Source organism: Lotus japonicus, chromosome 3 (assembly GCF_012489685.1).
Source record: "Lotus japonicus ecotype B-129 chromosome 3, LjGifu_v1.2".
NCBI classification, from domain to species: domain Eukaryota; kingdom Viridiplantae; phylum Streptophyta; class Magnoliopsida; order Fabales; family Fabaceae; genus Lotus; species Lotus japonicus.
In genome coordinates, this window is record NC_080043.1 from 38921557 (window position 1) to 38935657 (window position 14101).

General features: G+C 35.9%; 1 protein-coding gene across 1 annotated transcript; it reads right to left on the reverse strand.

Moving 5' to 3' along the window:
- Nucleotides 1-2898: 2898 nt before the first annotated feature.
- Nucleotides 2899-6233, reverse strand: LOC130742504 (uncharacterized). Its single transcript, XM_057594603.1, has 4 exons — nucleotides 5981-6233; nucleotides 4302-5293; nucleotides 3358-4212; nucleotides 2899-3263 (listed from the first exon to the last, which is right to left on the reverse strand). Exons 2-4 carry the CDS (start codon nucleotides 5280-5282, stop codon nucleotides 3234-3236), a joined length of 1866 nt encoding a protein of 621 aa, XP_057450586.1. The 5' UTR covers nucleotides 5283-5293; nucleotides 5981-6233; the 3' UTR covers nucleotides 2899-3233.
- Between the last annotated feature and the right edge of the window lie 7868 nt (nucleotides 6234-14101).

Here is a 14101-nt window from a genome sequence, read left to right on the forward strand (position 1 = left end):
AATGTCTACTTGTCTTTTTGTTTCACTTTTCCATAGTACGAGATTACGAGTGTCAGATCTTCGTTGTGAGTCACCGAGTAGCTCTTCTCCACCTACCTTATGGGCCATGGAACTCATCCTTCCTTGAATGGGGTTATGAACCCCCTTCCATGTTCTCCGAGAATAATCTAGAACAACATCATATATATTTGTGCTTAAATCTTTTCATCTCATATCTCAATCAGTCACCTATGAAGAAATTTCTCTAAACCCAAAATCGTCTGAGATACCTACCGCTAATCGATCTCGTTTACCTGAGGATACAAGTTACACGCACAAAGTCGTTCAAGAAACAAAATGGACTTTTGAATTGCACGGGTGACGCCTTATATTTTGGACACCCCTTAAAGTAAAGCCACGAGTGCGTCCAAACTTCACTTAGATCTAGTAAAAGAGAAAAGAAAATTTCCAAATGAGTAATCCCCTCCCCTTAATGAGGGAGATTGTGGGAAAATCTTAAATGTGGCACGAAGAATCAAGGACAGTGTGTGTGTGAGGGATGTCAAAATTACCCACATCTGTGGATACCCGCGGATAAAAACCCGCCATGGGTAAAATTATCCATGCCCACGGGTATCCACGAAATTATTTCATGGATATTTCCACTATCCATTTATTAATGGGGCGGGTACGGATATTGATGTATCCATACCCATAGATACCCACCCGATATATAAAATATTAAAATATCTTTTATATGTATATACATAGATGTATATTAAATATCTAATGAATTTGTGTTTTATAGTTCTCTTTCAAGTAAACTTATACAATGGTGGTAATGATAAAAAGAAGCCCTTAGACCCAAAAAAAGGGTAGAAAATAAGTATTTTCCTTTACACATTGATTGACTCTAAAGTCCAATGTTAAATTTTATATTTAATATAATTTTCTTTTGTAGAAATATATGTGAATTCATTTATGTTCATGGGTGTCGGGTGCCCACGGATATCCACGGATATTTTAAAATTCGGTTAAAACCCAATAAATAGATATTCATGTGGGTATGGAGCGGGTATAAATATAAATTTTTACATGTGAAGCGAGTGGTGGGTATATACTATTCATGTCCACTCATACTCATTGACATCCCTATGTGTGAGAGAAAGAGAGAGAGGGATTTTTCTGAAGGGAGCTTTATTTTGTCCTACCATGATAGAGTCAGATAACAAAACAATGCTTTGAGACATTTTTTCAAAGGAAAACTAAAAGGTCAAATCTCTTGTTCAACTTGTAATCAAATCAAATGATTTTCAAAGTTATAGAGCAATGCAATAGTATACCAACAAGTCAACAACAGAAATACACGACAATGCAAGTATGTCTGCTCTGATCAACTCAATCCTTTGATGACAAGGAAAACATAGGAACCTCCTCTGTGCGGAAGAGAAGATTAAGAAATCACATCCCTTTAAGACATTTCTTCAAACGGGTGCTATTCATTCACTAAAATTCAGATCAAATCATAGCCCTTTGATACACTTCTTCAAATCAAAATCCAGCAGGGCATAATAAAAAGTAACATTTCCATCAATGAGAGACTTCAACCCATCCCAATAAGCAATGTAATTAACTATAAGTTGAATTTCCAATAGCAATTACTGTTCCAATTTTATTATTACAAAAAAAAAAAAAAACTAGCAACAAGTGAAGAACTTTAATCATCTCAGAAATAAAGGAACTCTACTTGTATTTATACATGACATACAACTACATACAGCCGTTTCTGAAATGATACAACAGTTTCCCAAACGTTATTGTTCCCCAAACAAATTACAACATTTGTCAAAGACTGAAAAAATACATGACATACAACAATTGTTTACATGATTCTCTGCTGCATCATTTCCTTCACAAAATACAGATCTAGCCACCACCTCCACCGCCGCCTCCTCCACCATCACCACCCCCTCCCCCACCTCCATCGCCGCCTAATCCGCTTATGCCGCGGTGTCTTTTTCGACGCTTGTGGGAATCGTCAACACCACAAGAGAATATGATCATTGATATAACAGAAAGAGATAGAAAGGCCATTCCCAACAAAAATATAGCCCCAGAATTGTCCCTAACTGCTTCATCTCTGTGAAATATAGCAAGGAATTTTCTGGCCATGTTCTCTCTAATTAGTGGGAGCTAACTTCTCTTTCAGTTTCTCAATTCTATAAAATAGGAACCTTGATACCAATGTTTGGTGGAGAGTGGAGCATATGAAAATATTCCACTGATTGGAAGGAACCACAAAATTATTATCAGAAGACTCAGAACCACAAAATAAGAGGAGCTTGATCCATTCACATGCTATACTACCCCAGGTAGCGTCCATCAAAAGCATCTGACCCATTTAAAATGAAAAGTACATATTCTAAGGAATAGAATCAATCATTGACAAGAAAAACAGGAATAGAATCAATAGATTATTAAGTCATAATTCATAATTTATAAAAGGCTTAATAGCTCTTTTGGTAATCAATAAGGTAATGCTACAGTAATGGTTATTCTTATTTTTTTTTTGTTAAAATCTTAACTTTTGAAAAGAAGGCGCTTGTCTACCATCCACGTGTTGGTCTAGTGGTAAAAATGTTAGATTTCATAAGAATGAAAGTACAAGCTTGGAAAAACATTTTTCAAGAGGTACATACTACATACAGTTGTTTCTTGAATGGGCGGTGATACCGTCAATATAGAAAAAAACAGGTGCTTGTGTAAAAGGGCTAATAAGGGAAAAGTTAAGGTATAAAACTTTCACTATCAACAGAAAGAATGATGTGGTCCGGTTGTTACCGACAAATTTAAAATTCAACCACTTTTCCAAACTACACAAATAAGCCAATAAATCAAACAAATTTTTAATGATCATTGCTTTGCAGCATCTTTAATTTGGGAGCTACAATTATTTTTTGGGTAACTAAGGGAATAGACTCTGGCCTAAATTCCTGAATTTCCAGGAACAAATCACATTAAAGATTGATGGAATTTACAGGCAACTTTTTTATTGAAACAACTTATTACATTTACAAGAGACTAAAGGCACTTGCGATTTACAGTTTCAGAGTTATATACCATCTAATGGATACATGAGCAAAAAGGGACCAACCAAAAGGATGGGTACAGAGCACTGATGCAAAAATTACATAACCAAAAACTTGTACATTTCAGCAATCAGCCAAATTATCAAAGCTTTCTCTCCAAAGAATTCAATCTTCTGGAATGGGTGTAAGTAGTTCCTGAAAAAGGTAAAATGGGAAGACTTTTAGAGCAAGTGATTCCTACATTAGTAGTTGCATAAAATGATGCACAGATGTAAAGTTACTGAATTACCTCATGGAGCTGCAGATGTACATTGGAAGATTTAACAATTGTTTCCCACTGAGTATACAGTGATTCTGTCTTGGGAGTTTGACTTCTTGCAAGGTTAGATTGTGAATGAATGTTCCTTGAGGAAATGGTAGGTAAGGTTCGCTTAAGCCAAGACTCTGATGGAGCTTTTAGTGAAGGAAGAACAAGAGGAATCTCAAAATAGTTTGCATCATCAGATGTATGGTCTAAATTCTCAACACATTGGCTTTCTAAGTCAATTTTCTCACCACCACTCACCTTTGAGCTAACCAAAGTGTACTCTTGATCAATAGATTTTGCAATTCCTTGGCTCTTTAAACCTGAAGTCATAACCAAGTCTTGATCTAAGTCACTTCCATGGTTGCCAGTCTTTGTCATCCTTTGCTTTTCTGAGTCTATTTCCTTGGAAGGGTTTTCCATTCCCATTTGCATACCATTGCTAGAATTTTCATAACAAAGGAAAGGTGAATCAAGAGACTCTGAACTTTTAGGTTGTAATGCTGCCTTCACATTTGCAATATCCAACCGTCTGCTATTCTCAAGTGAAGAATCTATTAAAGGATTTTGATAAATGCCACTATCTCTTATCGAAGTCTCAAAATCACTCCCTCTGTGATTGGTTTCAGACTTAACCTTTTGTACAGAATCTACATATAGAGTTTTCTCAACATTAGGGGTCTCATAGCTAGTTTCGCGTCGAGTACTCTCACTGCAGGCTAATAGATGTGGATCAGTGCCAGGTTTAGATTTTCCAAGAATACCCAAAATCTCTTTCTCTTTTGTGAAATCAGACCTGGAATCTAGTGACTTTTTCCCATAATAAGGAGGTTTAGCACGCTGCAGAATAAGAAAGGTGAAACAATTCAAACAAAGATAATACATAATAACAAAAAATGAAAGCAAATTATATAGTAACTAATCAATACCCCTTTGGTAGTTTCAAAGTCAGAAGCAATTGATTTTGTTTGCATTCCACGACCTACATTGCCTTGAACCTTATCCACTACCATTCTTGATCCTGGTATTGGATTCAAAAGGCACAACCGAGGAAATAGCCCACATGCTGTGGTTCTGTAGTTCTCAGATCCATTGCAATCATCACTTTCATCTTCACTTCCTTCCCTATCAATATCTTGTGTGTAATACCGCAGAGATTTTGGCCTGTGCTGATTAAGAGGAGGAGGCCTTTTTTCTGTATTCACAGCTTTCTTTTTGTGCTGTTCTTGTCCAACAAGTGTCTTTCTGGAAGAATATTGAGGTGTTTCAGATGTCATTGCCTTTGCAGCAGGCAAGAACCTGTCGATTATGAAATCGCGTGCTCGATCACTCGAGAAACTTCCAGAAGGTTGGACTTGGACCACTTCATCATCATCACCGTCCCATCCGCTCATACGAGAGCTCATGAAGAATGATTCAGTCCTGGAAAGTGTATCAAGAGCATCGAGAAAAGTCTCATCTCCATCATCATCTGAATCAGAACTCTCCTTCTCCGCCCGAATTTTCTCTTCTAAGCTGCTCACATGTTTTGTCACTTCTCTAATCAAAGCTGCCACATCTTGAGACCTGGAAAGGGTGCTTCCTGTTCTCATCTCAGTATCTGAATCTTGTTTCTTAAGTACTTTTGAAATCCTCCCAGGTGGAAGGTTTGGAGTAATAATAGGAGGGTTCTTCACAGCTTGAGTGTGTAATTTGGTTTCATCTTTTGGTCTTCCTGGAGTTTTCTCCCACACAAAGGGAACTTTTCCAGCATCCCTCTCTGGACCTGACTTCAACTCTGATTTGTATGCAGGAAGATTTGGTTGTGTTTTGTCAGTTTCTGAAGCCACTGTTGAAGATAACCTCCTTACTGATAAAAGTGGCTGATTAAAGTTTAGCTGCTTTTCTTCCATGATATCTTTGAGTATCATGAAACTAGTTTCTGCAACACATCAGAATATCAAACTGAAACTCAAACTAGGCATTTTAAGCAATATAATCATCAAAGGTAAAATGACATCATTGCATATGTTAATGTCAGTTCTGAACATGTTACAGCAAAGCATGGAATTGAATTAGTCAAAGACTCTCCTTGAGTCAGACATTATATCAAACATGTGACATTGAACCAGTAAGATCAAATTGAACTATCTGACAATTGAAGATACTTGTAACAAATTGCAATAGGTGAGGCTGAAAATTGAAAGAAAACCAATGTAGAGGCCAAATAAACCGTTGATTAAAAGTTAATCAGCATTAGAAAATTGATTAATGTGATAGCATTTTGCATTTACAAGGAAAACATGTACCAGTCTTTTGAATTGCATACCTATAATGAATCATCAAGAATAAACGAATGATAATGCTAAACAATTTCAAGATTTTTAATGTGCAGCATTCTGCTTGAGTCTTGCAAGAGAATGAAATCAAACCAGAACATCAAAGAAATGTAAATTCCAATATTACTGTACCATTGATCATGGCATTAGAATAACAAAGAAGCATACTTTTTCTGTTTTCTGATAACAAAACACTCACTTTACTGTACCATTAATCGTTATTTACCAAACCCAAGAAACACCAATTCACAGAAACAAAATGACATAGATAAAGAGTTCAGGGAAAGAACCTCAGAAAAATGACTTGACCCAGGAATCAAATCAACACACTCTCTTCCTTTGCAAAAGCTTGTGAACAAGACTTCAATGGCTGATGCAATTTCTTGAGTTGCACAAGAATGTGAATATGAGAGAAAGAAAACAAATATAGAAAGGAATTGATGTTGTTTGAGAATAAACTATTTCATACGCTTGTGTTTATTTATTGCTTGGATGAAGAGGTGAGTTATAAATCTTTGTCTTCTCTTCTTTCTATATTTATTGTAAGCATTGAATTCTGTGTTGGGGAAAATAAAGGGATAGAATACACGTCCATTGTGATTATTTAAATGTTCATCATGATTTTTTTAGCTAAGGGACACTCTGTGGCTGTGCTGTGGAATCATGTGACAGTGAAGGTGGAGAAAGGCAAGTGAGGGTAATGGGCATGGCTTGTACACATTAGGACACGTATATAATAAGAAGAGATTATTTAGGGTGTGATCTTGACCATTACATTTGCAATTTCCTCTTTTTTTATTCTTTCAATTTGATGTTCTATTTAATTTCTTGCTGAGAAAATTAGGAATATGCTAGTCCAATTCTGATGGATAACTTATTGCTAAGCAATTGATAACAAAGGAAGAGAAACCTAGGCACAAAGCAAATGACATATGCTAAAAATAAGGATTTACTAATTGGACCAACTAATAGTTTAAAAAAGGGCATCATTATAGGAATGCATGTAAGCAAAGTTTAATTATTATAATTTGAATAGTACTAGTTCACATATTAAAAATAAGGTCGGTTCAAATACTAAATGCTTTTCAATTTCAAAAAAAAAAATACTATATGCTTTTCCCAGACTCAAGGATTTTGCACTTCAAGTCGTTAAGGTGATGCTCAGTCGTGTGGGCTAGTATAAGTATAAGACTAATAAGAGTACAGTGGGTGGGGGAGTAGATGCTAAAGGCATATTCTAACGTTCAAAATCATACTAGATAATGTTTAGAGTTTATGAAGAGCAGTAGAGACCAAAGAGTCTACTTCATAAAGAAAGGACCTATATAGGAACATAGGGAGTAGTACATATATTGTGAATACTATTAAGTCTTGATAAACAATAAAAAATAATGTCATATTAATTACAACAGCAGTTTAACATGAGAATGATAAGTGCAGCTTTGAAAACTATAGTAGTGTTTTGTTTTCAATTAACAAATTTACATTTTTTAAAACACTAATAATTAAATAAAATATCTATTAGTTTTACACTCTTAAAATTGAAAAATTAATTGTGTTTATGTTGAGAAAATAGTAAAAATGAGAGGGGAGAAGAGAGAATGAGAGAGTGAGACAAGTGAAATTGTATGGAATGAGGTGTGTGATGCTAGGTGCATCATCCTCTTATTTATAACATTAGGGAGACAAAACATATGGGTTTGGCCCATTGGCCCATGTGGTCATCTATTCATAACACTCCCCCTAGATGACCATCCCTTAAGAATGTGTCTCATTAAAACCTTACTAGGAAAAACCCTGTGTGATAAAAACCTAGTGAAGGAAAAATAGTACAACATTCTATAGTTCGTCTTGATACATTGTCTCATTAAAAACCCTACCAGGAAAAACCCAAAGTGGAAAAAAACATGGTTAAGGGAAAAAAGAGTACAATGCATATTAATTGAGATCATTTAGCCGACGAACTCCGATATTTCGCACAAGCTTTTCAAATATCGTTGTTGGAAGAGCCTTCGTGAATAAGTCTGCCAAATTATCACTTGAACGAATTTACTGGATGTCTATGTCACCATTCTTTTGTAGATCATGAGTGAAGAAGAGTTTCGGTGATATGTGCTTTGTTCTATCTCCCTTGATGTATCCTTCCTTTGTTTGAGCAATGCATGCAGTGTTATCTTCATATATGGTTGTTGGCTGCATCTTTCCAGAGGACAAACCACAAGTATCAAGTATGCATTGAATCACAGATCTCAGCCAAACACATTCTAGACTTGCCTCGTGTAATGCTAATATTTCTGCATGGTTAGCTGAGGTGGCGGTTATAGTTTGTTTCGTAGATCTCCATGAAATAGATGTTCCGCCACAAGTAAACAAATAACCTGTTTGAGATCTCCCATTATGTGGGTCTGACAAATATCCAGCATCTGCATAACCAATCAGATCAAGTTTTGACATATAAGGAAAAAATAAACCCATATCCATTGTGCCTTTAAGATAACGAAAGACTTGTTTTATTCCATTACAATGTCTTCGTGTAGGTGAAGAACTATATCTTGATAATAAGTTAACGGAAAATGATATCTCAGGTCGAGTATGACTAGCAAGATATATTAATGCTCTGATCGCACTCAGGTATGGTACTTTAGGACCAAGTAATTCTTCATCATTTTCTCGAGGCCTGAAAGGATCTTTATTCACATCTAATGACCTTACAACCATTAGAGTACACAATGGATGTGATTTGTCCATGTTGAATCTTTTTAGTACCTTTGCGACATAAGTCTCTTGGTACATAAATACTCCATCATTTAGATCCTCAATTTGTAGGCCTAGACAAAATTTAGTTCTTCCCAAATCTTTCATCTCAAATTCTTTCTTTAGGCAATCTACAGCTTTTGGAAGCTCTTCTGGAGTTCCAATAATGTTTAAGTCATCGACATAAACAGCTATTATGTCGAACTCATGCCCAGACCTTTTTATGAATATGCAAGGGCAAATTGGATTATTTTTATACCCTTCTTTCAGCAAATACTCACTAAGGCGATTATACCACATACGCCCAGATTGCTTTAGGCCATAGATTGATTTATTCAATTTAATCGAATAATCACCCCGAGTGTTAGAAATGTGTGCTTTAGGCAACTTAAAACCTTCGGGGAGTTTCATATAGATGTCGGTATCAAGTGATCCGTACAATTAAGATGTAACAACATCCATTAAGCGCAAATCAAGCTTTTCACGTACTGCCAAACTAATTAAGTATCGAAAAGTAGTTGCATCCATCACAGGAGAGTATGTTTCTTCAAAATCAATCCCAGGCCTTTGTGAGAAACCTTGGGCAACAAGCCTTGCCTTATATCGGACAATATCACCATCTTCATTTCTTTTTCGTACAAAAACTCATTTATATCCAATTGGGTTTACACCCTCAGGTGTACAAGCTACAGGCCCAAAAACTTTACGCTTCTCAAGCGATTTTAACTCAGCCTCGATTGCGTCTTTCCATTTTTGCCAATCATTTCTTTGTTTGCATTCATTAACAGATTTTGGCTCATGATCCTCATTATCGCTTAACACATTTAATGTTGTGCTATGTGCAAAAATGTCATCAATGTTGACTTTGCTTCGGTCCCATCTTACTTTATTCACGACATAATTCATTGAAATCTCATCATTTTCAATAATTTCAGGTACTTGAGTTTCTTCTGAAACTGTACTTTTAATTATGTCTTGCTGCTCTTCCGGAGCTATCATATCCTCGTTTATGTCATCTTGGTTCTTATCTCCTTTTTTTTCGAGGATTTTTATCTTTAGAACCTGCAGGTCTGCCACGCTTCAGGCGTGCGATAGATTTATTTGCAACACTAGATTGTCCAACAAGGACATCAATCTTTAATGGAGTATTAGCTGCTGGTACATATGACTTAGTCACTCTTTTTGGATCAGCAAATGCGTCTGGCAATTGGTTAGCCAAATTTTGCAAATGAATTATCTTTTGAACTTCTAGTTCACATTGTTTCCGAGCCTTTCTCGCTGGGCGAGCGCATCCGATTGATTCTAAACGAGACCCAGGAGTATGGATGTCTAGGACCGGGTGGAAGGAGTCATCTCGGTTCGAGGATCAAAATGAGATAGTGATAATTCATTCCAGCTAATTTCCTTTCCCAACTGCTTATTCTCTCCCCCTAATATAGGGAACTCTAATTCGTCAAAATGACAATCAACAAATCGAGCAGTAAATAGATCTCCCGTTAAGGGTTCAATATATTTTATAATAACGTGTTGAGAAAATAGTAAAAGTGAGAGGGGAGAAGAGAGAATGAGAGAGTGAGACAACTGAAATTGTATGGAATGAGGTGTGTGATGCTAGGTGCATCATCCTCTTATTTATAACATTAGGGAGACAAAACATATGGGCTTGGCCCATTGGCCCATGTGGTCATCTATTCATAACAGTTTACTCATAATTAGTCTTTTTATGACATATATATATATATATATATATATTGTTTTTATTGTTTCTACCTTGCCTTAATACCAAAGTGTTGTAAAATCTCTAATTGTTTCATTCCTTGTATATTCTAGGTGTTATTCAACATTTTTTATTTATTTTCCAGTACTATTTTATTTTATTTTTCTTTATTATTTTGTTTCTTATTCTTTGAAGAGAAAATGACAAATAGAAAGTATAAACTTAGAAGATTAATATAAAAATTGATAAATTATATAATAAGATTTTTGTAAAAAATCATTTTAATATTTTGCCTTAGTCCCCAAAATGCCTATACACAGCTCTAAGATCATATAAACATGGAGAGATAGACTTACATGTTAATTTGTTATGGCGGAGACATTATGTACCTGGTATGGTTGAAGAATTCGTGAGTCTGTCTATTGTTTTGTCAGAGAGTGAAAGTATGAAAATCACCAAAGGTTAGAACTACTCTCAAGGTCTGATAACACGTTTCTCATATGAGAACAAAGTCCTCTCACTAGATAAAGTTAACTTCCATTCTTTTAGAAAGCATAAGGATAAGGATGTATTAATCACAAGATTCAGGAATGAAGCTTAAAAGATATGAAGATAGAAAGGTGATTAGTACGATAAAAAACAACCACCAACCAGTGAAATATAGTCCCCTAAAAAACCAAGCAAGCAAGCTAGCCCAGCAAAACAGATTTATCAGGAATATATAAAAGAAACCTACCATATCAAAAACCAACCCAAGACCTAACAGAGCCAAGCTAAAAACCAGTAAAACCAGATAACAAAGAGTGACACGCCAAATCAAACCAAAGGTGACATTCTCTTACTACCCACTTGAAGACTTGCGAGGAAGAGCAGAAGAGTTCTAAGAATTAACCAACAATGATATATTCACACTTTATTTTTTATACACTTCATTTCCACATATTTTTATTTCTATGTCTCTCTTCTTATCATCTATCACATCTTATGCGTTCTCGCTTTTACTTTTTATTTTCTTCCTATCTCTCTCCTCCTCCACCTCTTTCCACCTCATCTTTGAGGTGTGAACAAACAATTATTCATAATCAACTTAATCTTCGAGCCACAATGTTAGCCGCTATTCCTTGTACCGCTACTTCATCTGAACAATCATAGGAAAATTAGTAACAAGAACTAAATTTATCATTCATCATAATACATGTAAAAGAATTAAATTAATAATTCATCTCACTCTTGATACCCTCTCATTGAGTTTGGGCCTTCATTATTTCAGTCGAGCTAATGGCTTTGAGTTGGTTAAATTATGTCCAGAACACTATATTTATCCACTATTTCAAATTATTATTTGTAATTGGGACGTGAGATTTTAGGGTCATGTTACCCTTAGTAACTACAAGAAATGATGCTTTTAGTGACGAATATATATGTCATTAAAAGATTAAAACATCGTCATTATATCTTGTGACAAAATTTACATTCGTCACAAGTACTCAAGTCATTAATACACTAGTGACGATATTTTCAAATGTCACTAATATTGAAATAGTAGTGTAATAAAATATTACGCATAAGATATATATATATATATATATATATATATATATAAGGGCAACAATAGCCAATCCAAGGTCATCATAGCAAAAACCCACAGAAAAACAAAAAAAAAGACTTCCAGCTCGAACAATATAACTAGTCGCCACCCAACAACAACCGCAACCAAAGATCTAGAGGGGGGCAAAAACCAAAGCTCGACAACATAAAAAAAACGCTCAGACTACTCAACCGACTAAAAATTCATTAGAGAAACAAACCTAAAATTCCACATGCAAGACAAAAAAACAAAACAAAACTCCTACTCCTTTATAAGAAGGAAACATATATAATAGCAAGCGGCGGAAATGTCTCTTCCTCAAAATAGACCAGCCACCACTCCTAAGAGATTTGCGCTTTTAATTCAGTGTAACCTCATCTGTAAAATCATACACCATGTCACAACGCTTACCCCATCAAGAGGACACTTGTTGCTCTAGTCATAACACCATGTGACTGTAATTTGAAAACTCCGCCGGCAAAAACATCAGCAGATTCACTTCATATTCCTTCAAAGGAGTTTAGTCTTCTAGTACAACAATACTATTGGAGATCACAATTTGAATCTTCTTCTTCCTTCGTTTGTTCTCAACTTTCCAAAGCCTACCTCTAGGACTAGAGGTTGTTTCTTCATGATCACGAGATAAAGAAGCAGAAGGAGATGATGTAACACAAGAGAAGGGAACAACGGGCCTCGCGCCTCTCATGGAGGCGCATCCACCATCATGAAAAAACATCTCAAGAGGCAAATCAACAATTTCCCCTAGTCTCATCACGATAAACACCCAAAGTAAGAGAAGAAGAAACACCGGTTAACAACCGCTTAAGCACACTACCTAGGGGAAGAGAAGCTCCCGCGTCATTACCTTTCTTTTCTCTTCTCAAGAAATCTAAAAAGTGAAGCTCTCCTTGTACAAACTGTTTCCTTCAATTTTTCAGCGGCTAACTTGGTGGCCAACTCTATGACCTCGGATGTGTTAAGTTCAAACGTGTTACAACGTGTTTCAATCTTATTTTGATCCTAACAATTTTTATAAATACTTCTCTATACTAAAATCTAATTCCAGATGTTAATGACATTTTTCAGGAAATATATATTATAAGGTCACATGCTTCAACGAATATGTCTAAACCTTATAAGGAAAAAGAAGTTTACGCAAGATATGACCGCATCGTCCAGTAAACGAGGAAGACACTTATTCTGGATCGTTTCATGCCACGTCATACCTCAGAGTTTCAGAAGAAGCCTTTGAGCGGGAAAGCCAAAATTATATCTCAACCATTTGTCCCATGCTTTAGTCAAAAGGAAACTAATCCGGTCACGTGCAAACTGATTTACCTTTGAAGAGAGAAGTCTCGGTGACCAATGAAAAGGAAAAAGGACAACACGTCAACATCACATTTCCAAAATGTCTCTCTTCTGCAAAGTAGCCCAAAGCTATCGCCACCTACTAGCTGACAAAGTACACCTTTTTGGCTAAAGGATAGCTTTGAACAGCAGCATGCATTTAATGAAGCTACCAACCGGAGATTTGAATCAACGGTTAGATGACACTCACAACGGCTACAAACAACGGCCAGATTTTGTGTCTCAACGGCTACACAACTAGCAAGATCATATATAAAGGACATATCTGAAGATTTAATAAAATAGAGAAGAGAAAAATTTATTGCAAGCAAAGAAAGAACTTAGAGCAGTTACTCCAAACATTCTTCAAAGCATTAAAAGCTCACAACAAATTTCCTAAGAGTCAAATCCGATCTCATACCTTTGCTAAATCAAGAGAGAATACCAAACCTTAAAAGAGTCAAACCTCTTCATTTAGTTCTCTCTTAGATTCTGAACTCTTGTGTGTTCCAACGTCCTTTCAGAACCCAAAACACTTGAGAGTTCCAGTGCCATAAATTGTCTACACTAACTCTTTTGAGAAGAGATTTCTTGTAGAGCCAAACAATCTTGTAGATTGTAGGAGGAGTCCTGTACAATACTTGGAGAAGTCCGTGATAATACTGGGAGGAGTCCTGTACAATACTTGGAGAAGTCCGTGATAATACTTGGAGAAGTCCTGTCTAATACTTGTATTGGAGAAGTCCTTGATACTTGCTAGTGAAAATCTTGGTGGTGGCCAAGTACTGGACGTAGCCCAATCGTTTAGGGTGAACCAGTATAAATTCCTGTGTGCTGATCGTTCTGCTTTATTTACTTACTTCCGCTGCACTAAACGGTTTTTGGAAAGTCACCAGAACAGTTTTCTTAAGAACTTATATTCTTTTCATAAACTAAAGTTTTAACAAGTAATTTTTAAGGACACAATTCAAACCCCCCCTTTCTTGTGTTACTTATTTACATATC